The sequence below is a fragment of the Aedes aegypti genome, unplaced genomic scaffold (assembly GCF_002204515.2).
Source record: "Aedes aegypti strain LVP_AGWG unplaced genomic scaffold, AaegL5.0 Primary Assembly AGWG_AaegL5_hic_scaff_1651_PBJ_arrow, whole genome shotgun sequence".
Lineage (NCBI taxonomy): Eukaryota > Metazoa > Arthropoda > Insecta > Diptera > Culicidae > Aedes > Aedes aegypti.
In genome coordinates this window covers 1-27,936 of record NW_018735109.1, presented here as the reverse complement: position 1 = coordinate 27,936, position 27,936 = coordinate 1, and the positions used below count along the sequence as shown (strand labels likewise).

The 27,936-nt window shown below is 42.8% G+C and overlaps 2 protein-coding genes across 3 annotated transcripts; both read left to right on the top strand.

Moving 5' to 3' along the window:
- The first annotated feature begins 816 nt into the window (after window positions 1-816).
- Window positions 817-10,341, top strand: LOC110680600. Its single transcript, XM_021856401.1, has 3 exons — window positions 817-1,217; window positions 1,707-2,189; window positions 8,899-10,341. The coding sequence occupies exons 1-3, from the start codon at window positions 921-923 to the stop codon at window positions 10,072-10,074; spliced, it is 1,956 nt and encodes a 651-aa protein (XP_021712093.1). The 5' UTR covers window positions 817-920; the 3' UTR covers window positions 10,075-10,341.
- Window positions 10,342-14,846: 4,505 nt separating this feature from the next.
- LOC110680599 lies at window positions 14,847-25,720 on the top strand. Of its 2 annotated transcripts, XM_021856399.1 has the most exons (5): window positions 14,847-15,020; window positions 23,299-23,420; window positions 23,475-23,940; window positions 24,002-24,349; window positions 25,179-25,720. In XM_021856399.1, exons 2-5 carry the CDS (start codon window positions 23,398-23,400, stop codon window positions 25,551-25,553), a joined length of 1,212 nt encoding a protein of 403 aa, XP_021712091.1. In that variant the 5' UTR covers window positions 14,847-15,020; window positions 23,299-23,397; the 3' UTR covers window positions 25,554-25,720. The 2 variants fall into 2 exon arrangements, with proteins under 2 accessions (XP_021712091.1, XP_021712092.1); XM_021856400.1 differs by lacking the exon at window positions 23,299-23,420.
- The last annotated feature ends 2,216 nt before the right edge of the window (window positions 25,721-27,936 follow it).

The following is a 27,936-nucleotide window of genomic DNA, read 5'->3' as shown; positions in this document are numbered from 1 at the left end:
GATTATATGCAATTTCCGATAAATACGCCTGTTCCAATTATTTCAGTGTGCTGTCCCATACAGTGGCGCATTTGTTTTGATGCGGTGAGCACCTGCAAAAACTACCTTTAATGATCCATTGCACTACAATGTTGACAAATTGTTCTTTATTTGCTGTGAGAACTGTCACCACATTGCTTTTGTTCGATGTGAGAATGTAATCATAAACAAAATTGCTGAGTAGTATGCACTTCCTTGTTGGACTAACGTTGACTGAAAACGCAAATGATGTCAAACAAACATCGATACGGTTTTATTCAGACGAAATTGACCTTCCTGTAAGATTGATTGTGCGTTGGCATTCGTGCATTCCGCAGCTAGTTTCTAGTATTGGCACGAGAGCTTTCAGCAACAACTCCACACTGAAAAGATTCTAAAAGCTCGATCAACGTGTTTGACACGTGAATTTTCACTAATTGTATTGTGAGTCCTTGTCATGATAGCACAGAGATGATAGGCATACTAGAAAAGTCTTTGCTATAGAACCAAAGACAATCCTTAACAGATTTATAGATTTTACACGTTATTTCACCTTGCCAATTGACACGATAGATTCACGTTAAAAAGAATTTGTATCGAACGTGTGGATTATTTTCAGTGCAACAATGATGAATAACAAACGTTAAATTCACATGTTTTTTTAGTGACTCCACCTTCTTTTGCCCCACTCGTTCCACGCGCACCATCACCACCATCATCGTAGATCCATTTTTATGCCAAACTCACCACAAATTCAAACTGACGGCAGCCTGTATTCCCCACTCGTGACCAAGCTGTCAGGCGCGACAGCCAGTTTCGCCTCAGTCTTGGTGGTGCATTTTTCCCGTTCGGATGTGTCAAACGCGCAGTGTCAACCGCAGTGAAGAAAAAATTGTGTTGTGATGAGTCTTGATGAAACCAAAATGGAACCACTGCCAACGGTGGCCGCGGTGACATCGCAAGTCGAGCCACAACAGGACACTGTTCCCGTCCAGCCAACCCCGCCGGCCGTCGGTGTTCGCATCCGGCCGAAAATTTGCGATGTTCGCAACTGCGATGCGAACAGTTTGCGCAACCCAGACCTGTTGTTTGTGTGCGTTCCGGGTCATAGCTACCCAGAGCGACGCTTCGTTTGGTTGACATTGATGCAAGCCGTCCGCGACAAAAAGCGCAGCTACTGTTGCTCGCGACACTTTAAGGCAAGTGTACCCTATGCGATGTATCGCGATTTCAAGATGGCTGACGATGCACAGTGGTCTCATTTGTTGACAAATGGCAATGTTTTGGAATGATTTTTTTTAGGGTGGCACCAATTTCATTCGTTAATGGGTATTGCTTCTTCATTACATTCAAACATTGCGGAAGTTATTGTGAGGAGATGATCGATGAAGAGAAATCAATGTAGTCACAAATAAGCCATTATGAAGCAACAGTTTCGAATTTATAGAAATAATGAATAATTATGTTAATTAGTAACTTGTATAGGTATATGTCTAGATCGTTTTTTTTTCCAATTTGATCTAGTCGAAACTAGTAAAGCAGCTTCGGAATATATTTTTTTTGTTTGCCATCTTGATGTGAAAACACTGGCCGAATATAAATTGGAGTCACTGTATGTGCTCCACTAACGGTGCCCTGCCGATTTTTTGAAAATAGTCAACTGCTAACATTTACTTTCCCACTTTCAGATTCCGGATGATTTTAAGGATTTCCAAGAGTTTATTTCGGCTCCGCCGGGCTACAAACGGCAACTGCTCGTCAAGAAGGGCGTAGTTCCGCATCTCAATATGCCCCCGCTGAACATGTCGGCTTTGCCTCCACTGACCGACCGGTGGCCCATGACATTGCCGGCGGGTATGACCGAAACGGAACAATTGCGCCACAATGCTATGCTGATGGGATCTAGGCACAATGCGGCTCATCCTCCACCGTCATCGAGGACACAACAGCAACAGCAGCCGCCGCCGCCGCGGATCCGATACAGTAAAGGCGTCCAAACGGAATCGACCAACAGCTCGGTCGGTATCGTCGGACCACGGAAGGTGCCTCCCAGTCTGCAGTATTGTAGGCTCTGCTTCCAGAAGCAGGACTTGGAACCGATCTTCACCGGGGACCAAACGCTCATCGAGCCGGATTTGATTGATAAGATTTTTGGCTGCACCGAGATAATGGTGAGTTTGAGTTTGTTATTAAATTTTGGAGGTGATCAGAGTGGTGAATTAAAGGTGTTTTGGTTTGTGATTGGATCGCGTTCACGTATGTATATCTGTTTGCAGCGGCTTTCAACGCTGCAACACGGAAACACCTTATACACGCTAAGTTTCAATTTCCAATATTTTTCATGCACGGCAACGCGGATTTACTCAAATCTGAGTTGTTTCAACACAAAACCGTAGTTGAGCCCAATAACCCAAATTTGGCTAAATTTCCAAGGCCTCCATTTCCTTTGCCTTTGAAGCCATAAGAAAAATTTACTTAACCTTTCAGTCGTCGCGTGGTTTGCCACCGGCTGAAGCACCACGCTGATGCTGTGTACGATAAGCGGGGTTTTTTCAGCACTGTTGTACAAAATACAACAGCGCGACGACTGAACTGTTAAATTTGGTTTGATTCAACGCAAAATTGAGTTCATTCAACCCAAGTTTGAGAATAATGCATTTACTCAAATTTGGCTTATTGGGCCAAACTATCCCCATTAGGTAGGTGCAGCAGTTTACGATAACATTGGTGGGGAAGAGAGAGAATACCGAGAGATTTTGGGTTGAGAGAATAATCGATATACTTATTTTTGGGTAAAGTCAACTCAAAAATTAGGTAAACTTTTTTTTTATCTTTATTAACGAGATTTTTAGCCCTTGGCTAGTTCATCTCGGGGGCTAGGTAAACTGTTTTTTCCGTGGGGTACTTTCGTACCCATTTTAAAGAAAAGTGGTTTAACTCATTTAATTCGCGACTACGAAACAAAAAGAGATTTACAAAGCACTCGCACTTATGGAAAACCTCGTAAGGAACTGTCATCGTGTGCGTGAAAAAAAAAGCAAAAAATATATCTCTGCTTGTTTTTCTCAAAGAAAACCTAAGAAAACATCAGCAGCTTCGTAGTCCCGAATGGGTATTGCCCATTTACTCATTAAAGAGTATTTGGTACGAACTTCAGAAAATGGGTAAAATGTACCCCTCATGGTTTTTACAAAAATGGGTAAAAAATACCCCCCTCTTGCTGGCACATACGGGAAACAGCGATTTCAAGTGGGGTTTTAAAATATAGCGGCGACACAACACATGTTTGATAATACTAAATTAGAATAATTTTATTGGATCTTCAAAGCGGTAATGTAAACTTTAAATCGTCGACTTCCTCGTTTGTCCACCAATTGGGTCCTAAAATGTTTGATGAAAACTTTTTTTTTATTTAATAACACGAAAGAGCATGTTACTGCAACTACTTTAGCATTTTTTGCCGCTAAAATAACGACTGTATCATGCTTAAACTTTAATTTAAAAATTGGGTCTATAAATGAACCTTGACACTTTTGATCATGTTTGACGTTCGCTCAGTCGACAAAAACACCACAGGGATTTTAGTTTAAACACTGGGGTTGTTCCTATCTGACATTTAGGAAAGGACACGGAAAACAAAATATACCCAAAATTTGAGTTTAAGCCAAGGGGTGTGACAAAATCTAAAGAAACATGAAACAATGTTTTTTGGACTTAAACCAACGGAAAACATTAAAAAATTGAATAAACTTGTGTTTTTGGCCTAAACATAAGCGTCTGGCATTAATTACGTAAGGGTTTATGGGGGAAGCGGGGGTTTGAGATTTCTTACGTGCCATACAATTTATTTTTAATTTTCATACAAAAAATCTTACCATGGAGGGAGGGGGTTGAAAAACCCTGAAAATTGTCTTACGTAATTAATGGACCGCCCCTTACAGGTTATCGGTTCACCTGGCTTCTGTTGGGGCGCAAACTCTACGGCTGAGAATTGCAACGCTAGCTGCAACATCTGGCCGCGTATTAACAGCCAAGTAAAGTAACGCTCCGATTAAGCACTGGTATTGCTTGTTATCGGACATCGCCTTACTACCTGCTCTGATAGGGTAGTAGCCGGTATCCAATGGGATCTTCGATCCCCTAGCACGGTCCAGGTTAAATCGGTTCGCAATCTTTAAAATATAGCCAAATGCTTGCAGAAATCTTGACAAAACCACTGCAACATTGTAGAATAAAATCTTAGCAGAACAGTTAGGGTTATTGCCGACCAAGGTCGAGGAGGAGTGTTAGAGTGCGACATGTCAAGCAATCCCCTAACGCAATTTGAATTGTATCCACCACCATAGTAGGCTATGCTTTTTTGAATTTTACTGCGTCGTGAATAAACTCTTTCTTATTCGTTTCAATCTTCAACCAAAGTAGTTCGTTCTTTGGCTCACTCCCATTTTCCAATAATCTTCTTTTATGTCCGTAACCATTTGGGTGGTACGAGCCCCCCCCCCCCCCTTCGTCTAATAAAAATAAATGAGAAACAAAAAATGAAATGAAATAACACATCCATTCCATTGGATTCTACTTCCGCTTTATCCAAATGATGATATTAAGGGTCTTTCATGATGTTAATAGCTGTAAGCGATTCTACCCCATTACCTCGAATGCCATCAACCCGAATTTCATTTCCCCGAATAACATTACCCCGAGTTCCAATATCATGGGTCTCCAATATCATTCGGGGTAGAGGCATATGGGATAATGGCATTAAGGGTAATGGAGTAGAATCGCTGTAAGCGCATTCCACATCATTAGGTATTTTGAAAAATCACTTAATCCGATGATTTTCTTTTATCCATGGACATACAGTCAACTCTCCGTAAATTCAATATTTCGTATCTCTATATCGAGTTATAGAATCATAGTAAATGTGGGAGGTTCGTCCTGGATATATCGGTGGTCCCATGAACCACAGTTGCTCTGTGTTTGTGTTCTATAACTCGATGGTCGTTTTAATATCGAGTTATGGAGAGTTTACTGTACTATAATAACTCAATTTTTTACTTGAGCTTGAGCTTGAGCTTGATTGGCCGCCCGTGGCTGCTACTCCAGTATCGCCAGATCAGCTGCACTTACACAAGGAATCAACCAGATGACTGCTTGGGATTAACAGTGTATAAGTGCTGGTGATCTTCTATTTTTAGGCAACAATGGTGCCTGCCACGTCAGAATGCAGACCAATGAGGGGAAGGGGAAGGAATTGATGATGCATTTCAACTGGCTCCCACGGTTGACCGTATATACACTGCGTCAACGCCAGTTCATGCGGGAAGGGTGAAAGGGTGGGGTAATTTTTATGACAGAGAGGTTTGCTGGTTTGGTTAGCAGACTGTCTATGTATCAGGCGTAAAGGAAGGCATGCTATAATGATGAACGAATGAAAGCGTAGGGAAACGGTTATTTTCTGTCCGTTCGGGTTCTAGCAAATGCTATGAACTGTGGTAGATACATCAACTGTGATATATTAAGAGTGGTAGAAAGAAGTAAGGGAAAGATACAACTACAAAGTACGAGGAAAGAGACGGGCCTAGGATTGATCCCATGACCTTCCGCTTATGAAGCAGAAGCGGTAGCCATTGGACCACCAACCCCGTCTTGTACTATAATAACTCAATTTTTACTGCCGAAGAACATGAATAGCAAATGTAACAACCAGTGTTTTAATAGTAGCTGTCGAACGAGACCATGAACATAATTATTATTATATTATTATAGAGTTTTGGCACTTCTCAGCAAAAAATGCTGGAAACTTTCACCTACCCCGGGCAATCTGTATGCCAAAGGGGATTAGGCTCTGTGGATCTCATTGGTCGGTTTAACTTATCCTTATGAGTCTGCTGGATGAGCTTCTCAGTTGTGGTGGTTCAGGAACCGTCTAACTATGCTGCAGGTTCCAAGAATCACCGCTTTTTGGATGCTGTGTAGCCCTTCTTCAATTCCAGCTCGTCTAGGGACCTTAGGAAGAGATTTCGGACAATTCCGGGTCGCTGAGAGACTACCGGAACTATAACGGACGTCCTCTATGGTGCCACATCTGCTTCAACTCCTCCGCCAAGTCGTCAGGTACTTCGCTATCTTGTTAGAGAACGTTGATTGGACATTGTGGTCCAGCGTGTACAGCGATGTCGATGAGTGTAACTCGGTTTTCATCCTTTTGTATTTAGACTACAATGTCGGGCGGTTGGGCACGGATGAGGACGTCCGTTCGATTGATCTCGCGATCCCAGTACAGCTTTATGCAACTATTTTCCAGAAACCGGTAGGCAGGTACTTGTAGTAGGGCACAAATCGATCCATCAAGTTGTGCTTAAGGGGCAAAGCTGTTGATGCACAATCTTGGCAACTTCGTTGTGACGATCGAGGTAGGCTGATCCAGCTAGTACTGAACAGCCGGCAAACGACATGCTCGATAGTCTCCCCTACTGAATTGCACTTCCTACAGCGGTCCTCCACGTCTTCGTGCAATATGTAGTGCCGATAGTTCTTCGTCGCAATTACCCGGTCCTGGGATGGGCTACCATGAAACCTTCTGTTTATTATTATTATTATATCATTATTATTATTTATTATTATTATATTATTATTATATAGTCCATCTGACAGCTTAGTCTACATGAACATTCAGAAACACTAAGATCTAATAAAAAAATGTTTAACTTTCTCATGAAAAACATCTACGGATACATTAAAATCAAAAACACTGACGACACTATTGAAAACGTTACACATGACTCTAATAAGAAAAATTGTCACCCTTTTGAAGGCCGGAACATGACTGAAAGCTCCAACTTTCAGGGAACTTTCCTATAGCTAGGCGGGCTCCACAAATTACGTAACGCTCGAAGGGGGGGGGGTATGCTCAAACGTTACGACTCATACAAAAATTTTAAAATTTCCATACAAAAAGCGTTACGGAGGGGGGGGGGGAGGCGGGTCGAAAATTTTTCAATTTAGCGTTACGTAATAAATGGATGCCGCCCTATAGATATTATGCAAAATGATGCGGAGAGGCTGGCACAACGAGGTAGCACATTGTTTTAGAATGATAGGGGGAATTCCATCCGGCCCAGCTGAAGTTGACGTTTCAGTTTGTTGAGAACAGGTCCGTCCCACTCGGGCTTAGATTGGGTATCACTTCTAGTACTGCATTTAGTCCCTCGGTAGTGCAAAAGGTACCCAAGTTTGACAGATCGCCAGTACACTTTTCACGGCATTCTAGATTACCTTATGAGCCATAAAATTTTGGGCTACTGCAAGGACATGGGAAGGTCTTCAATTTGTCTTTGGTGAGAATATCCTCACTCGGAAATTCTTGAAAGTTCAGGGGAAACTACATAAGTAGGAACGTTTCTTAGTGCTTCATGGACCATTTCGCATCTATAAGATTTTGCTGGAAAGCCTCAGCGAAATGTTTAACAAAAAAGTTGCAGCTCACTTGCAAGGAATTTGCCTCTTGCGATCCCAGAAACATGCCGCGTGGAAGACCACTTTGCTTCCGTTTGCTGTTGACAAATGACCAAAATTGTCGAGGATTCCGCTTCAAGTTTGATTGCGTTCTTCTGACGTGACTGTTATAAAGTTTTCGATTAAGTAATTTATATTTATTGGCTAGCTGACACAAATGATAGTTTCGTTTGGTCATTGTTTGAATAACGCCGCAGAGCAGCAGCACGTTTTCGCCTTAAAAGACGAAGATGGCTATTGGACCATGGCGGTTGAGGGCGGGGCCTAAAAACAGGAATGTAGTTGCGAAACATATCGATAAGTATTCTAGTGAAAGTGGCTACAGCTACATCCAAATCATGGATAGTTTGTAGTGGAGACCAGTCAGTCAGTGCTAAATTCAGAGCTTGGAAATCAGCCTTTCGAAAGTTGAACTCCCCTTTGTTGTCAGGTTCATCGAATCGCACAGGAGGCGAGCAGTCTAACAGAGAAAATAAAAGGTGGATGAAATGCATCAACTTTAACTAACGGCGCAGGAGCTGGAAGTATTTACAAGACGCATATTTATCGCCAGCTATTGAACGCCAGATCCAGAGTATTGAGTTTTTATCGGATTCAGCTGCTTCATGTCTAAAAGAGCCATTCCATCTATGAGAGCCGAGCATGCCACGGAAAAAAGCGAGTTTCAACAGGGTCAGGTAAGCCAAACCCCTGAGAAGCTCTGGTTCAAACTAAATTTGGCTGATTTGTAATCTCCAAAAGGATACTGATATCAGACGCCGATAAGCTATCAGAGACGACACGAATAGAATCGAGATGATCTTCAATTGTGCGGTGGCCATAGCTTTCTGGGCTGAAATACACAGCTCCGATACAGACATCAAATGCGCTAGAGTAATTCTGAACCAAAAATGGCACTGGTATGCAAATATATCGAAGTTTGTTCGAAGTCTCGCGATATAGATAAAGCTACTACAGTATATTTATTTGTATTATAATTCGCAGAACAGTCTCACTATGATTTTTGTACATTTTTTAGGTAAAATTTCCATATTATTTTAAATTAAATTTATTAGGCTTGTTCGTTTACTCAATCAATAGGGATTTGTTCGAAAATTAAAACACATTTTGCGGCAAACAGAGGCTCAAAATAGAGCGAAATTAGTTCCACATTTCAATCGTCTTTTTCCAGTTTGTCGGTTTTCCAACATGTGGACTGTTGGTGCAAATAGGGGCAGTGTAGGCGATTACTTTTCTTGTGCATAGTCTCCATAAGATATTAAACTGTAGATGAACCAGTCACGTACTGAAAATCTTACCAATAGTCTATTAATGTAACACAGAAAATCGTAGATAAATCCCTAACATTCGTCTCTTTCTCCACAGATTTCCGTTGAAAGTGATTTTCCTTCCTCGATTTGTACCGGCTGCTACAACAAAGTGCATGAATACGTCAATTTCCGCAAACTTGTTCAACAGAATGATAAATCACTTAGAGGCATTCCATTGCCCCCAATAAATTCTACATCTTCACACGTTATACCTACAGCACCGAGACAGAATAGCTTTGTGCGAACGAAAACCACTGTAGTAGTACAAAACAGACCTACCCAAAAGGTAACACCGATTCGTCCAGTAAATTCAACACCGCCAAGTTCTGTTCAAAGTGCACCTGTTACAGAACAAAGAGACGATCCACTCCTAGAAGTTCAACGCATAGAAAACGTTGAAAGATATCAGCGCCGACAAGCAACCATCGAAAGGAATCAACCGCTTCGTGCACAACGTGTACAAGATACTTTCTATCCGGTTCCATATCGCAGGCCAATAACCGAGGGTGTCACTATCGGCGATCCTCTTGCAAGTGCAGATAACGAACAGAAAACTCCATCGGACTCGGAAGACTCCCTTGCACCAGAAGGAGTTCAACTCAACGATCGGGTTGTTCCGGTCACCTTGATTCGTGTTCAACCGGATTCGTCTGAGAATGACGATACCAACGAAAGTCAACCCGTCAATACAAATCCAGAAACATCGCAAGATGTGACCATAAAAGAAGAGGAACCGAGTACTGAAACTTCATCTGAAAAGATCACTAATGACAATTATCATGACTCGCCTAATAATGTCATTAGACCCAGACCTTTACACCAAATGATGCACGGGTCTGATAAAAATAAAACGAACCCTCCAAATGTTCTGCAGGCTGTAAAGCTACTACCATCAGATACCGCTAAGGCTCTTGTCAATCAAAAATCTTCTCTTAAACCTGTCAGTACATTGACGAGAGGGATAACAAGCGGACGCTTTCCCGTTCACAGGATATGGAACACATTCGAAAAAAATAATCCCAAGTCACATATGGCTCGAATGCTTCCTAAATCGTTCAATCGTGCAGTTAGACTACCAGGGGTGTTTTCTAGTTTGATTCATAGAGCTAAACTGCCTCAGTCCGCAACATATTCGCCCAATACTTCTAATAAATCCACAATCCCGAAACCGCTCTCAACCGCTTCATCAAATTTGGGAGAAACAAACATCTTCGCCGCAAGCGCAACCTAAAGTTCAAAAAACACTAACGATAAAACATTCCACACCATCGCCCGGTTCCTAAACCGAAAGCTCCCGTAGATGCACCAAAACAGAAGGAAAACAGTACTTCTGATACTCCCTCTGTCCCTGATGTGCCTTCCAGTTCTACCAAAACCGTTGCTAAATCTTCTGCTGCTTCACCTGTACCCGAACCCAAATCTATAAAACCACTCTCGCAAACGAAAGATAAAGATGTCTCTAATAACACACGCCCCGATCGTGGTCATTTAGCGGTCGTCCTGTCAAAACTTCCTGCTATACCATCCCTTCTTCCAATTATTCCAAAACCCCAAACCATCAAAAGCTCTTTCGACACCGGAACAAAAGAACACCAACAATATTGGCACACCATCAGCACCTGATTCAGTTCCGGAATCAGCATGCCCCCTTCCCCACGATCATCACGCGTTCGAAAGGTTCCGCTCAAGTTCCAGAACACCGTTGGATTCCCTGTACCGAAGGTCATCACCGTTAAATCGGACCCGGACTCGCCAGATATCGAATCTAAAAAGTTCCTCTAGAAACTCCAAAAGAACAAGTTGTTCGCGTCACTCGAAGATCAGCCGTGATCGAACAAAAACCTGCGATACGCCAACCGATAAAAAGAAACCAGAATCAAGAGAAGCGGACAATCAAGAGCAAACCAAAAGAAAACGACTCACTCAAAGAACCTACGCGGAGTAACACGAAGATCTGATGTAGCAATCGCAAACTAGAGGAACCACAACAACGCTCTAAGCCGCCAAAACGGAAATCCGATGCGAAATGGGAAATGAAAGACCAAACAGCGCCACCGACAAAATCTCCGAAACTGGCGGATCAACCCAAAACGAAAAAAACAGCCACAGCAAAAGCCCAAGCAAAGTCAGCGAGCCAATGGTGCTGAACAAAGCGCATCCGCATCATCAGCAAATGTTGCGACGACGGTTGAAACAGATCCACCAGCACCAACAGCGAAAGCTGCAAAACCGAGGAGAAGACAAGAACTGGAACGAGCCAAAACGCCGGTCTTTTCGCAGGACTGGAAGTGCCCGTTTTGCACCAATAAAGTGTTTGAAGAGAAGAAGAGACTGGTTAAGCATCTGCGCAAGCGACATGCATGGATTATGCTCTGGTGCGACAACAATTGGCTATATACGGTGGAAATTGGCGTCATTGAATGTTTATGCGTTTAGGATTAGGTTTACTGGAATTAAATTGTTTCTAAAGTAATGTTATGTAAATAATGCACCATATCTTCGCTTCAAAGCTAGTTCCATGCAATGATTGATGACTTTCTTGATACTGCTTAAATATGGAGTCCATCATTGCAATCCGCAGTTATTTTTTTCTTCGTTCTAATGTAATTTTTTTTTATATCGGTAGGGTAAATGTTCGAATAGTGGAGGTACTAAGATTCAATTAATCGTAAAAATTCAAAAAGTGTAATAAATGAGTAGGGCGATCCAAAATTAAAATAAATTAAAATCCAATCTTCCGTATCTTCCATACCATCCTTATCATAACAATAGTGTTCTGTGAAATTTTCAGCTTTCTAGGTGGGGATTTAAAGGCAGCCCAAAGACGATGTAGGTTTATCTGGAAAATACTTTGGAGAAATTTTGGAAAATGTTCCAAACACGTTGTACTGGAATGTAAAGTACTTAGTACAAATTCATCGTCTCATAGTGAAAACTTATTATTCAAACCATAATAAAGGAATTTGCTGAAGAGAGCAATTCAATCCGACGGATTGGAGAAGAGATATCCATGAATTAGTTTGGTATTATTTAGCTTCACACGGGATTATAACCCTGCAAACATTTACAAAAACCCCAAACAAAATTATCTAAAAAAAATCAGAGGGGGTTGTGTACAAGACACGACCGCATGACGTTAACTACGCCAAGTGGTTTTTTGCATTTGAATTTTAGTCGATTTTCATAGTTGCAGCCTTCCTTTAGTGCAAACTCTAACATAATATCGTGACGGTCCCAACATTTTAGAATTTTTAATTGACACCCAGTATATTGCCGTAAGATGTAGTTAACATCAAAGAAGAATGAGCGAATAAGCTGAAAATGGTCTGCTTTTATAGTGCGCTTCCCAACCCAAAAGAATCGTGGAAGACAATATGAACGAGTTTGGTTGCGTAAGAAAGGGGTCGACATTTTTCCAATTTTCGACAGTCTATCGTCAAAAATCAAAAGTTTTATCCATTTGAATAAAATGTTGTATAAATTTCCGACCGATTGGTGGGAAAATATTGAAAATCTACTGATAAATGGCTGAGTTATTACCATTCAAAATCTTACATAATTTCGTGACAGTCGAACATTTTAGATTTTCAACTGACACCAGTATATGGCCGTAAGTCGTAGTTAACGTCAAAAAGATTTGTTTCTTCAGCAACATCATTATGGTTTGAATAACTGAGTTTATATGGGGTGATAAGTTTGTTCTTACAGTACTAACGTTAGATACTGTAGTTCTTACAGTACGTGTTTGGAACATGTTTCCAAATTTTTCCATAGTAATTTTCAACCTACATAGTATTTGGACCACCTTTTAATCATCATCTAGAAAGCTGAAAAATTCACAAAACACTATTGTTATGGTAAGGAAGATATGGGAGATTGGATTTTCAAACATTTTCGAATTTTATATCGCCTTATTGTACATTGTATATATTATAGTTGGAACGGGAAGTAACGACCCTTTACTTTATGAGAAAAATAATGTAATCAAATAAATAAAATTGGCAAACTCGCCCACCTCGAAGAAAAACCATAATCGCCAACACACGTTTCCATGATCCTCGTCGCCACTTTTATATCCTGCAAATAAAGAATAAATAATATGTTAATCAGTCCACAGTCCCGGGAAGTCTCTCTTCTGCAATTACGGCAGCCAGTATTAATAGCTCAGAAATTCCGTAGATACGAACAAATAAAATGTACCAGAGTCATGAGGAATATCACTTGAGATAGGTAGACATGACAGGTAGCTCTGATTTTCTTTTGTTCTATGTTATTTGACAGCTCGGAACTCAGCCCGATTAGTGAAAGTATTTCACTAAGTGGGCCACAGGTTTAGTGCAACGAACGAAAATTGACTGTATACTATCACTTCACAGAACCGCTTAGGGCCGTTATTCAGGCTAGACGATCTCGCTTCAGGTGATGCTCATACAACCTCAAGTGAAGCAGATGGTAAGGGTTCATTCATTTATTTCATAACGCTGAAATTGGCCAGTTTGGGCACCCACCCACCCCATTGTAACGCTTTTTGTATGAATGTTATTCAATTTTGGTATGGGCCGTAACATCGCTAGGACACCCACCCGCCCCCTCTAGCGTTATGAAATTTGTGAATGAGCCGTAAGGTTCAGCTTCCACAAAAAGCTTCAAATAAGCTTGAGGTTGAGGCTGAATGAAATCGCCAAAATGATATGAGCCTATGCATGCCATAAAACGTTTGGCTTTTGCGGTGCGCCCTGTTTTCAAGTGACCCGTGAGAGAGAGCGAGACAGCACCAACACACGGCGCACAGTAAAAGTCATGAGAGCAAAAAATTTATGGCACGTACAGAGGCTCATGTTTAGCAGCTAAGAATTCGAATGCTTACTTTTGTTCAAACAAAGGCTGTTTTCAATTAATGATAAAAGCGTTTAAACCGCTTAACGTTATTACCTGTGATGGTTTTAGTAAAACGTAATCAATCATCAATGACGTGAAACAAATTCTCTGTTCTTGACCGCTAACAGTGCCGTTCTCTTTATTATTGCGTTTGGGCCTTAATTTCCAATTTGAATTTAGGTTTTTAAAAAGCGCTAATGAGCCTATGCATGCTATAAACGTTTGACTCTTTACTGTGCGCCCTGTTTTCAACTTGCCCGTGAGAGTGAGCGAGACAGCACCAACACACGGCGCACAGTAAAAGTCAAAGAAAAAAAAATTAAGGCACGTACAAAGGCTCATGGGCCTCTGTACGTGCCATAAATTCTTTTGTTCTTTTGGCTTTTACTGTGCGTTTTGGTGTTGTCTCGCTCTCTCTCTCAGCGGGCAACTTGAAAACAGGGTGCACAGTAGAAGTCAAACGTTTTATAGCATGCATAGGCTCATGGCTGCCGCGAACAGGCTTCCTTTCTGGTAGGAATAAGCCAATTTGACGTTTGGCTTGGTCGTTTTCTATAGTGGTTGTGGTAGATAGGAATCAACCAAGTAGGCGCTGTTGATTGGAAGAAGGAATTTTGTCGAGCTGTCAAGAAGTGCAGACGGAATTCTCTGAAGAACCCACCACATATTGGCGACGAGGATGGGATGCAAATCACAACCGATTAATTTGGCTACAAAATGCATTAACAAGAGCATCCAAATAATGAAAAGAGTAAAGGTAGTGCAACCACAATGAGCAGCACCATTTCCGAGGGGACACTCACTGAACAGCCCGGGATCGTGATCGACGGATTCCAGCGCGTTGTTTGACAGCGGCGGATTCTCCATCTTAACGAACAATTTGTTCGGGTCCAGATCGTTAGGAATGCCCTCGATATTATATGCAACGAGTGTGTAACCACAGACAAAGTGTAACCATTGATGGCAGAGTTCTCAAGAACAATCGATTCGCGGATGTGAACTCCGGGACCAATAGTCACTCCGAGATCGACGGATACATGGTGTGGCTATCGGATGAATGCGTACATTCGGAATGATACCTACGTCCGTAGCTGATATATAACTAGTCGCTTCCATGTGCAAGATAAGTATATTTGGTGTATGTGCATTGTCCTTCTAGACAGTCTAGTTGAGTCTTTTCCCACGCCTTTTCTAGACTTCCCAATTGTACCAAAATATGTCTGGTTTATCAATGCGACCTGATGTCAATTTACCGAGATGAGTCGCAGAAGAAAATCTTGACGCTTTTGTGGAGAATCGGTAAATCCATTTCTGAAGTTTAGTTGAGCTAAAGTTCCAGCATATGATGTAAAAGTAATGTTTGAAATCGTTTCGCTGGGTCACATGAACTGAAGGAGGATGACAAAAGCAGAGAGTACATTCCATTTTGAATTCTCTGGAGAGATGGAAGAAATCCCCAGGCAACTAAAAGTCTCTAACGGACAACGAATTATCCGTTTATTACTAAGTCCTGACGAGCAACGCGTCGCCAACGCGTTGGCTCGAAGAAGGCAAGAATAAGTCAAAGACCTTAATGGACAACGTGAAGTTGCGTTAGTTCGAAGAAGGCACGTATTATAGAAAGTCCTGACGAGCAACGTGCCACCGTTGGCTCGAAGAAGGCAAAAATAAATCAAAGACCTTAACGGACAACGTGAAAATGCGTTGGTCCGGAAAAGGCAAGTAAGAGGCAAAGACCTTAACGAGCAACACGCCAAAAGGAAACATAGTCCTTCCTTAAGGTTAAGACGAAGAAACGGACAACTCGCCAATCACACATTGGTCCAGAGAAGGCACATTGAATGTTCATTTAATTATTGTTTTTCAGGACCCTAATTTACATTACGACATTAATTTTAAATAGGGTCCTAAAGCCCTGTCCCAATTTTGGTTGCCAAACGCTTAAGTTTAGGTCAAAAACATATGTTTACTCAATTTGCTAATGTTTTCCGATGGTTTAAGTCCAAAAACATTTTTTAAGTTTGTTTTTAATTTTGTCACACCCCTTGGTTTAAACTCAAATTTTGGGTGTATTTTGTTTTCCGTGTCCCTTCCGAAATGTCAGAAAGGAACAACCCCGGTGTTAAAAAGTTGAACCCCTGTGGCATTTTTGTCGACTAAGCGAACGTCAAACATGATCTCAAATGTCAAGGTTCATTTATGGATCCAATTTTTGAATTAAAGTTTTAATATGATATATCCGTTATTTGAGCGGGAAAAAATACTAAAGTAGTTGCAGTAACATGCTCTTTCGTGATATTAAATGAAAACAAGATTTCATTAAACATTTTAGGACCCGAGGGGGGCGACACATCCAGATAACCTATTAGATGATCTTTTAGAAAAAGTGAGCTTGTTCAGATCGGTGCATTTTTATCCGATTTTTTTCGCTCCGTGCGCTGGCATCTTCTGTCAAACGATGAGCAAAGATTGACAAGATGCACGAAGATGCAGATGGATGGAAGGCGAATCAACGATGATAACAGTGATTATTGGCGTGGAAACTCATTTGGTGCTGGCGTTAGCAATCGTTTCTAATTTTTTTTTACTCGAAAAAGTTTTCTAAAAACAGGTTTGAAGTGTGAAAATTGAGAATTGAGATGCTGTCCGTATTCAACATACCTAAATTCGTGGCAGTTCCTAGTGTTCTTCAAAGGTGGTCACCCATTGAAAAGTGATTTACTGTATGAAGTCCGTTGACTACTCATTCTGGCTTGCAGGAGGTAAACACAACCAGAAACATTAAACAGGCGCTGTATCTACATAATTATCATTCTATTCTACAGCAAAATGAATGCAGGTTTTCGAAATTGTGGAAATAACAAATTCTTCCGGCCGTACACCTCTTACAATGGTAAACAGTAATCCAATTTCATATCCTGTGTTGGAATCGCAACTGGTCTCTGCTGATGTCCCAATACCATCGCGAGCAGCGGGGAGCTGTGATCTAGTGTAATTAACCTGTTAATTAAAAGCTTCGTCCAAGTATTTATCTTTCCGGGAAATCTGAATTGCATGCAGCCAGCGAAAATATCGGCAGTTCCGCATTTCTTAGTGCACATAGCTTTTAAGTAAAGTTTTGTTTATTTTTCATATAGAAGATGATCAATAAAGTATACGTTGGAATAGACCATTTCCGTGATTTTTTTATTGGCTTATATGCTTTCTGTCAATTTATTGAACAAACTTTCCTAAGGAACCGATATGTTTTGAAGCCTTTAACTGTTAGAAAACAATGAAAAACTTGCGGCACGTTAGTTCACCCCTCGGTCCCCTACAATTTGTTTCACCTCGAAAAAATGCAGACTCCTTTTTCCCCTATGATTTTGCCATCACGTTGTGGTGAATTTACGATCGGCTGGCATGACCAGATGATTTTGTTTATGTTTTCATTCATCATAATGGGTTCCGTTTGCGGTTTCGCTTCCTCCTTTCTTCACTGCTCCTGAAGTCTCCGTAATCACGCGGAAACCACCTTCACCACTTCGGCCGGTTATGACCGCACCCGGCGAATACAACACGGTTCTGTAACGCAGGATTGTAGTCGACAGATGCCTGATCTCACTGCTTTCAAAGCAGTGCTTTGTGCCGACGAGGATTGAAGGGATTGAATATGTCGGAGATTCCCGCCTAGAGGCAGCAACAGCCGCACAAAATTTCCTTACGCGGCTGTTGATAGATTAAGGTATTTGTCGGCATGAATAGTAAAAAATAGCCTCTAATAGAACTAGCGGTACCGTAACTGCTGGGTGGATGAGAGATTTGTTGTTAGGGGTGGTTTTGAATTTTGAATCTGTGGAGGAAAATATATTTTCCTAAAGGAAGACTTGAATCGGGTTGGAGTTGGAAACTATTATTCAGAACGGTTTGCGCCAGTTCCAACCTGGTTTAAAAACGTTTGTTTGAGTAGTTTCGGTGGCGCTCCTGTTTGGGGCGCCCTGACCGGGATCACGGTCAGTTTGAGCGCGCACCTGATTTGACGTTTGCAAATGTAAACAAGCATCCCAATGCAGGGGTGGAATCGAAAAACTGTTGCAAAATCACCACGCTGATACCCATAGGGTTGAACAAACTGTGCCGCATCTCGAATTATTTTTCAAAATGTGGTGAGTATCCATGTTTCAAAAATTTATAAGAAAATCAGGAGTGCATGATTGTCTTTCGAAGAAAAATACAAAAACTGAGAGTTAGATCTGACGGAAATGGTCTATTGTGGCTATGGGAACGTACCTAAATTTCAGCTTGGCGACAGAGGAGCAAGTTTATTTATGAACATATTTGAGAAATGCATTTTATATCGCTATTTTCTCATCCCGAGTTTTACTACCACTGAACTGTTTGGATCAATCGACATCACATAAGCGTTTATTTTTCGACCGGTGTATCTGAACTTGGTTGATGAATCCTAAAGTTTGGTATCCGTCGATACTTCGACTTTTTGGCTCGATCTAAGACAATGTTCTGTGCTGAATAGTGCCTAAAGGGGATTGGTAAATAAAAAAATACCAGGTTTTCTTATAACTCACTATACTCATACCTAATTATTGCATAGGATCTGAAAGTTTCTGGCTCTATTCTTACCATGAAATCCGTTTCCTTGAGGATAAATAACCATCTTCAATCTGCAATGTCGAATTGAGCTTAGTGACAAAATATTGCTATTATTTTCATTGCGTGGCGTGATTGAATGTAATCTGAATCAATCCGTTTAAAACGATCACGAAGGATGCGGGATAGGCGAACGAGATGCACGAAGATAGAAAAGATGTGAGAGAAGATGTCACAGATCATACACTGGAAAAAGGTGCGTGATCATTTTTGAGCTTGCTTGAAAATATTCTTAGAATCTGAAATATCTGGATGTGTCGCACCCCTCGGCAGAGCCAGAAGTGGCTTTTGAGCGGCCCTTTAAATCGACTATAGAACCGACTTGGTGCCGATTCTTACGGCAAACTATAGTTAAACGAATTGGTGAAATTGTTCACAGCCTAAATGGGTTCTAGAAACCCATTTAAAGGGTACTTTCTGTTGCAAATCGAAGCAATCCATGATTATTTGAATTTGTAACCAACGAATACCTTCTTATGTACCCACTCTCTTATGTACTATAGTATAGCCACCTAGGCAATACCATAGCAACACTTAGCAACGTAGGTTGTTGATTAGTAATAAATTTTCATTATTAGTTAGACGTTCAACCAGAACAGTCGAGTTTTACTTTACTCTGCAAGAGGTTATGGGCCCAGTATTGGCCATAGCCAAGAAGAAAATTTTTTTTTTTTCTCAAGAAGTGAAGCCACGTGGAAGAAGTTAGTTCAAGATGACGAACGGTCAGCAGGTGAACGGAAGCGGAGCTGGATCGCAGGGCACTGGAAGCGGAGGACTGTCGGCCGCTGGAGGCGGAGCCGGAGTGCCGGCCGCAGGAAACGGTCGGATCAATGCGGTCGCTCTATCGTCCATCGAGAAGCTGAAGGGGCGTGAAAACTACACCACGTGGGCGTTCGCCATGAAGATGACGCTCATTCGAGAAGGTTCCTGGTACACGGTGTCGCCAGCCCAAGGCCAGGCTATCGATGATGAGGTCAGTTTGCGTGCGTTGGCCACAATTTGCTTGAGCCTGGAGACGACGAACTACAGTCTCGTCCAGGACGCAAAGGATGCCAAGGAGGCCTGGGACAAGCTGCGGAACGCTTTCCAGGACAACGGTCTGACGAGGAGAATCGGGTTGCTGAGGAAGCTCACATCCATTCGGCTGGACGAGTGCGGCAGCGTGGAATCGTATGTCGACGAGCTGATGTCCACAGCGCATAAACTTGTGGGAATCGGCTTCAGGGTCGACGACACATGGCTTGCTGCATTGTTGCTGATGGGACTTCCGGAGCAACTACGAACCCATGATTATGGGACTTGAGGCGTCGGGGACTGCGTTAACGTCGGACGCGGTGAAGGCAAAAATTTTGCAGGACGTGAAGCTGCCGAGTGGACCCAAGACCAGCGGCGGTGACGGAGCGTTGTACTCGAACCCAAAATCGAGGCGGCGTGGTGGCAACAATGGTCCTACGAAGAAGGATGACACGTGCCACAACTGCAAGAAGCGGGGGCATTTTGCAGCCAAGTGTCCACAGAAGCAAAACTCACCAAGAACGGCTGGCAAAGCTTTGTGCAGCGTTTTTGCGATGGGCGAGGTAAGCGATAAAGAGTGGTATTTCGATTCCGGCGCCACGTGCCACATGTCTCGGAGTGGCGATGGTTTCGTCGAGCAACACCGCATGGCGCACCCGGTGGCAACGGCGAACAACGGCAGCATGATGTCAGTCGCGAAGGGTCTGGTCAAGTTGGATCTCTCGGAAGGCCCGATCGAAGTGAAGGAAGTGCTGCAGATTCCGGAACTGGCCACCAATCTCCTATCCATCAGCAAGATTGCCAAAAGGGGCTGAAGGTGGTCTTCGACGCGGACAAGTGTGAGGTTCGTGAGCACGATGGGATCGTGATCGCATCCGGTACGCAGTCAGGCGGCCTGTACAAGCTGAACCGGAAGCACGAGCAGGCAATGCTTACACCGAGCACTGGTATCTGGCACCGACGGCTTGGTCACCTCAATCGTCAGAGCTTGCGGAAGCTGATGGCGATGGCAGACGGCATCGAGTTGGCAAACGACGTCATCCCCGAGTGCATCGCTTGTATCGAGGGTAAGCATGCACGTAATCCTTTTCCTTCCAGTGAGTCGCGAGCCGAAGGGCTATTGGATTTAGTCCACTCGGACCTGGTCGGACCCATCGAAGTTCCATCTGTCGGTGGCAGTCGTTATGTGATGACGTTCATCGACGATGCGAGTCGAAAAGTGTTCCTCTATTTCCTGGAACGAAAGAACGAAGCGTTTGGGGCCTACGAAAATTTCAAGGCCATGACCGAGCGCCAGACAGGGAGGAAGTTGAAGGTTCTGAGGACGGACAACGGGACCGAATACGTCAACAAGACCTTCAGGACCAGCATGGCGAAAGATGGAGTGCGGCACGAGAAGACTTGTCCGTACACCCCTGAGCAGAACGGGGTAGCGGAGAGAATGAACCGGACACTCATCGAGAAGGCCAGAAGCATGCTAAACGATTCGCGCCTGCCAAAAGAATTTTGGGCCAAGGCGGTTTCAACGGCGGCGTACCTCGTCAACCGAAGCCCGACGAGGTCACTCCAGACCACTCCTGAAGAAGCTTGGACCGGTAAGAAGCCGGATTTGCAACATTTGCGCATTTTCGGGTCGCTAGCACTAGTCCACGTCCCGAAGCAACGAAGGAAGAAGTTCGACGCCAAATCCCAGAAAGCCGTTTTCGTAGGATATGCCGATGGTACCAAGGGGTACCGTGTGTACGATCCGGTCAAGCGTTCAGTCCAGATCAGCCGTGACGTGATTGTGGTTCAAGAGGGAGAACCGCAAAATTTGGTCGGAATCAGCGAGGAACAGCAGCAGATACAGTTCATGGAGCTGTACACAGTTGACGAGCCGAACGCAAGTGGCGGACAACACCCCGGTTGTGGAACCGAGTGTCGGCGACGACGATGTCAACGAAGACGATTCTGAGGAGTCGGCTGCATCCGATAGCGGCTCAAGTGATCTTGAGTTCATGGACCTCCTGGATTCCGAGAATGAGCCTGCGCTCCCCGTCGCAACTTGGTAGGCCAGCTGTTGAGCAGCAAGGGCTTAGGCGCAGCGACCGGGAGCGCCGAACCCCAGGCAAGTATTCTGATTACGTTACGTATAGTTCGTTTTCTGGCGAAGTTGTTTCCCCCCAGTCCACCCCGATGTGCCCCAAGACGTCGTTCGATAACCCGCAAAGCTACGAAGAAGCCCTCAACGGACCGGATCGCGAAAAGTGGATCGCGGCCATGCGTGAGGAGATTGCAGCCCTGGAGGAGAACGAAACTTGGGAGCTGACCAGTCTTCCTAGTGACAGGAAGGCCATCCGAAACAAGTGGGTCTTCAAGACGAAGCGAGGACCAACCGGTGACATCGAGCGGTACAAGGCGCGCTTGGTGGTGAAAGGGTGCTCACAACGGCCAGGCATCGACTTCGACGAAGTGTATTCCCCGGTGGTACGGTATTCCACCATTCGATACCTTCTGGCGCTGGCAGTGAAGCACGACCTTGACGTGGAGCAGATGGATGCCGTCACTGCGTTCCTTCAAGGGGAACTATCGGACGAGGTCATCTACATGGAGCTACCGAGAGGGTTTGCTGGCACCTCGAAGCAAGTGTGTCGGTTGCGAAAGGCACTTTACGGGCTCAAACAGTCGAGCCGTGTCTGGAACAACCAGCTGGACCAGGCCTTGAAGAAATTCGGACTGGAGCAATCGAAGGTCGACCCGTGCCTGTATTTCCGGATCGACGGTGAGAATATGATTTTCGTCACAATCTACGTGGACGATTTCATGATCTTCACCAACGATGCCAAGCTGAAGCAGAAGTTGAAATCGTTTCTGCACAACTGCTTCAAGATGAAGGACCTCGGCGAAGCGAATTTCTGTCTGGGACTGAGGATCACGCGGGACAGGAAGAATGGCAAGCTGTGGGTAGATCAGGAGCACTACGTCGACAGCATTTTGCAGCGGTTCAACATGGCGAACTGCCACCCAGTCTCCACGCCAGCGGAGGCGAGTGTCAAGCTGGACAAGTCCATGTCCCCGACGACACCGGAAGAGACGCGCGAAATGAAGGAGGTACCCTACCAGGAGGCAGTGGGCTGTCTCACGTATCTGGCGCAAACGACGCGGCCGGATATCAGTTTCGCGGTCAACCAAGTTAGCCAATTCAACGCGAATCCCGGACGTACCCACTGGAATGCTGTCAAGCGCATTATGCGGTACCTGCGAGGCACCCGATCGAGCCGACTGACGTACTCCAAGGAACGTTGCGCGGATTTGGTTGGCTACACAGATGCCGATTGGGGAGGAGAGCCGGATTCCAGGAAGTCCACCACCGGATACGTCTTCACGTTCATGGGAGGAGCTGTGTCGTGGAACGTAAAACGGCAACCAACAGTTGCATTGTCCTCGTGCGAAGCGGAATACGTTGCGCTTTCTCGCACGGTCCAGGAAGCACTTTGGTGGCACCACTTCCAATCGCAGATTTTCGGCGTGCGAGCGATTCCCATCCGGTGCGACAATCAATCAGCCATCTGTATCGCACGGAACCAAGGATACAATCCACGAACGAAGCACATGGACATTAAGCACCATTTTGTCCGAGATGTGCTGGATCAAGGAGTAGTCGAACTGGGCTACGTGAACACAAAGCAGCAACCTGCCGACGGATTCACCAAGGCCCTTGTAAATCAGAAGCTGGAAGAGAATAAGAAGTTAATTGGATTCGTTGCTTAAGGAGGAGTGTTGCAATCGAAGCAATCCATGATTATTTGAATTTGTAACCAACGAATACCTTCTTATGTACCCACTCTCTTATGTACTATAGTATAGCCACCTAGGCAATACCATAGCAACACTTAGCAACGTAGGTTGTTGATTAGTAATAAATTTTCATTATTAGTTAGACGCTTCTCGATCAGACTGCGCTATCAACAAGTTACTGAGGCTGAATTTGAAAATCAAATCAATTTCTAAACTACAAAACGTATCAATTCCGGAAATGACCGACCTCGGCGAACTAAAGTAAGAAGGTATGCCCCATGAATGCAATTTTCAATAATAATCTCACTCTTGCAGCCGGTGCCGCTTGTGCTCCTCTGAGAACGGTCTAACCGACGTCTTCAGCGCTCCCAACAAGGACAAGCTTTTGCAAATGATCGCCGAGTGCACTTCCATCAGGATCACCTTCGAGATGGACTTTCCCTGTGTGGTGTGCAGTTGCTGCATCCGAATTGTGAACCAGTTCTTCACCTATCGACAGAAATGCCTGGACTACAACTGCGAGCTGAATCGATTGCGCGGAATGAAGGAACCGCTGCTGGTTGAAGAAGCTGATTCTAAGGATAAATCCGGTTCCAACCATAAATTTGAAGCATTCTACGAGGACGTTCAGAAACGAATACAGGAGTATCTTGTGATACAAGTAAAGGAAATCGAACGGAAGGCCATGGATAAGGTGAAAGAGGAATTGCAGGGACTCGATGTTGGACAAGGAGAACACAAAGTTGAATGCGTTACTGTAGATACTGTTGAAATAGGAAAGAGTGAAATATGCGAGTCCTCATCTCGCCAAACCAATCCTTGACGAAAACAGCGAATTCAGTGAAGGAGATATTATCAGCGAGCGCAATTCAGATGCTGACAGTGCCGACGAGGACGACAGCCTAAGCATATCAGTGGAAAAACCGAAGGATCCTTCGGACACTCCGAAGGGACGAGTCAGTAAGTTTAAGAATCATGCGAAATGTACAGCCAAAGACAATCCAGCAAAGAAGCTCCGATCGAGTTCACCTTTCAGTCAGATATCGAGCGAAGCATCAGAAGATCAGCAAGAAACATCGGCGGAGGAGAAACTAGCGGAAGCCCGGCGAAAAATCAACTCACTTATGAAGCAGAACTATCGACTGGAACTGAATCAATTGCGGCGGGAAAGTAGAGGGCCAGCGGAACCGGTGAGTTGAAGAAGAAAACCTACTCTTTAGTTTAAAAATAGTCGTGCCAACAGATCACCTGAAAAAGAAAAAAACTATCATAAAACTTTAAAGAAAACGATACGTGTTTGTTTTCTTCATATAATCTGTCCGGACATTCAATTTGTAATCCATTCATTCATTTAAAGTTACCCCTGATAGGGTGCAGATCTGCTCGAGCTACTTGGGCGCTTTCATGATTCACTTTGGCATGGGGGTTGCAATAAGAAGCACTTTAATATGACGCATATTGTGACCAAATATGAGCTCAAAAAACCCCACTGCCGAAGTGAATCAAAAGTGCCAAGAATAGGATCCGGCTCCCTAATTACAATATTTTGATTAGGTTAAGGAAGAATACGCTTTGACTTTACAATTATTTCTTCATGATTTTCTCCAAAAATTTCACCAGATATTCAGTCAGATATTTGTCTAATGCTTTTAAAGATATTACCCCAAAGATTTCATGAGGAGTTCATTTAGTGCTTTTAACGATCTTTCTTGAAAATGTGACCTGGAGTTTTATTTTTAGATATCTTCAAAAATTCACTTCGAATACTGTTGAACTTCGGTCCCTAAATTGTCCAATCACATTGATTTCGTATGAGAGTGGCCAAATTAGGAAGGCCTCGGTGAAATTGGGTGTATAGAAGTAAGGAAATTCATTGTTTTCGAATTATTTTGGACGAATAAATGATTGTAGCTTTCTTATGTGAATGTGTTAGCTAAAATTAGTCACTAAATTTTCTAGTTTTAAGACACTCAGTTACTATTCGTCCTGACTGCACGTTCCATTTATTCCTCTCAACAGTTTCGAAACTACAAATCGAACTTCGTCGACCCGAAGGTGATAGAGAAAATCAATGCCGAATGTCCCGTTGGGCTCGAAGGCGACGGAAAATTCATTTCCGCCCTGGCAGATCAGCTGTGGACCCGAGATCAGTTAGCAGCCCGATCCGTGCGGGGGAAGCAATGCTATCGTCATCCGGAGTCGTCGACGCACATCCCTGCCAGCCCGACCAAGGTGTCATTCATCCACGACAAACTGATGCAACGGATCAACCTAGAGGAACGGGAGGACGATGATCCGCGACGTAAACTGCAGTCGCGCGTGTCCCACAAGTTGAATGAGAAATTCAACAACGCGAGACGATTAAAGGAAAAGAAGCAATCCCGCAAGCGTTAATTATTCAACTATGAACGTAGCCGATTTAATCCAGCTTTTTACGCTAGCTCGCTATAAACTTTCAATCACCCCTTTTTGACTTTTCTTGTCAACACTATAATATTTTTATGGTTTGATCAAAGCAAACCTTGCTATGTTGAAATTTTTTCTTGTTGATTTTAGAGAAACGTCATTAAGAGGAAAATAACCATCATCGTTTTGCAAATTTTCAAAGCCAGTTTTTTTGCTCAAAATTCAAGCAATGCTCATTAAAATCTATCATTACATTACACTTACTATCTGAAATGCGATGATAGATTTTCATAAGGATTGTTATAAATTTGAACGAAAAAACTGGTTTTAAGTTTTTGATGATTGCTGATGACTGAATGATGGATTCTTGAGCCTTAAATCTCTTGGTCGCAGGAAATGGAAATCTAAAAAAACTATTTTCCTTATTTTCTGTTCAATACTAATGTTTTTGCCATTTAGGTCTACGATTTGCAGACATTATTGGGATTGGTTCCTATTAATTCTCGAGATGATATACTGACTGAACTATGCAAATGAGTGTTACAAGCAAAACGACGATGCCATGGTGGATTTAGGCCTTGAAAGGCCTGTGATTACTATTTCATAAGATAGTTTCGTTTCCTGATCCTTTTTCACATTATAGCTTGTTATGTTGGAGTAAACTACGGAGGAAGTAAAACAATATTTGGAAAAAAACTCTTTACAACCCTGTGTCATGTTTGCTACATACCACACATGGACTGTAAATACCACGGTGTACAATATTATGTTTATTTTGTATGCAGGGACTAGACCATTCCTCGGTAACCCCGCAGATCGAGAATGCTTCAAGTCATGTAAAAGTGTGTATTTCACTGTCCATGCACGTCAAGGTCTGGACGGAGATCAATATTTGATCATCTTTGAAAACCTTTTATATACTTGAAAATGTGCATGTCTTTTAATTTCTTCCCATTCTCTATAAAGGGTTACGGGAGGTTATTGAAAATCGTCAGGGTTTCGTTATGATTGGTCACTGCGTTGACCAAATGTTCAATGCTGTCATACAGAATACTCTTCTTATCAGTTTTTCATCCCTATTGTTTGGTTCAGAAACGCTTTACATGAGAAATTGTGGTCTACTGATGCTAAAATGAAAGGAATAAAGTTTTGTGTAAAATGGAGTAGACATTGCAATATGCACAAAAAACCCGCAGCAGCAAAACAAATCCAGTGAAAACTATTGACATTTCAATCAACAATCTTTAATTATTGCCTACTAAGACTAAACTATAAAATTGATAGTCAAGAAATGTCAAAGTCAAATCACCCCCGTTGTTTTATAGCTAGCGTAAAATGCTGGATTGTTTAGTGTCAAACGTTGGCATTTCATAAAGTTTCTAAATTAAATTCGTTTGTATCGTAATGAACCCCAAATAGATCAAGTACAAATGTTTTTATGAAGCTGTTCTTCTCTCGCCTACTCATTCATTACTTATGGTGGTGTAAACCTGGGAGTGTAAATCCTAGTTTTGAAACAACAAAATGTTCTTTGAATTCGAAAATGTAAGTTTAAGATTTGTTTTAAACTGGCTTGTTTGCGGTGCAAAACCTCCCAAATGTCGCAGAACGTGTCTCTGGAGCCGGCATTTTGATACCTGATGTTCTTGTATGGTTGCTCGAAACTATTTTTTAGTTAATTTTTACAAACAGCTGGTTTGGTTCTATTCAAAAATAGGTTGTTTGTTTCTCTGATTAATTGTTAGTTTCAAAATAAAATAATTAGTTAATCCGATGATCACAATATGTTGAATCAAACAAAGATTTTGCTTGAATAAAAAAACAGCCAAAATTTTAGTTTAAAATTCTTGGTAATAAAAATAACTTGAGGGTTAAACGGCTAATGAGCTTTATTGTAAATTTTGCAACTTATCGAACGCGATTAGGGGTCGTCCATAAATGACGTAGCATTAGGGGGAGGGGGGTATTCTCGAATTTGTGACGACGTGTGACGGGGGGAGGGAGGCTTCCCAATTTGTGGACGTAGCATTTTGAATAATTTCTTTAAAAAGAGTAGAAAAAATATGACAAACAGTTTTTAATCGAACTTCTTTGTCTGAATTTTTAAACTTAAGTTGATGATGATTCAGCTTCGAATATCAATATTACAAAATTCAATCATTTCTAAGAAATTTATAATTTTTCTGTCAACCAAACAGAAGCTTTATATTTGTGACCAAACTATTTTATTTATAAATTAACAAATTAAAAGTTTGCTAAGTAAAAATCAATGCTTTAGGGGTCGTCCATAAATGACGTAGCTTTTTAGGGGGAGGGGGTCTTCGCGTATATGTTGACGAGTGTGACAGGGGGAAGGGAGGGATCTCTCTCT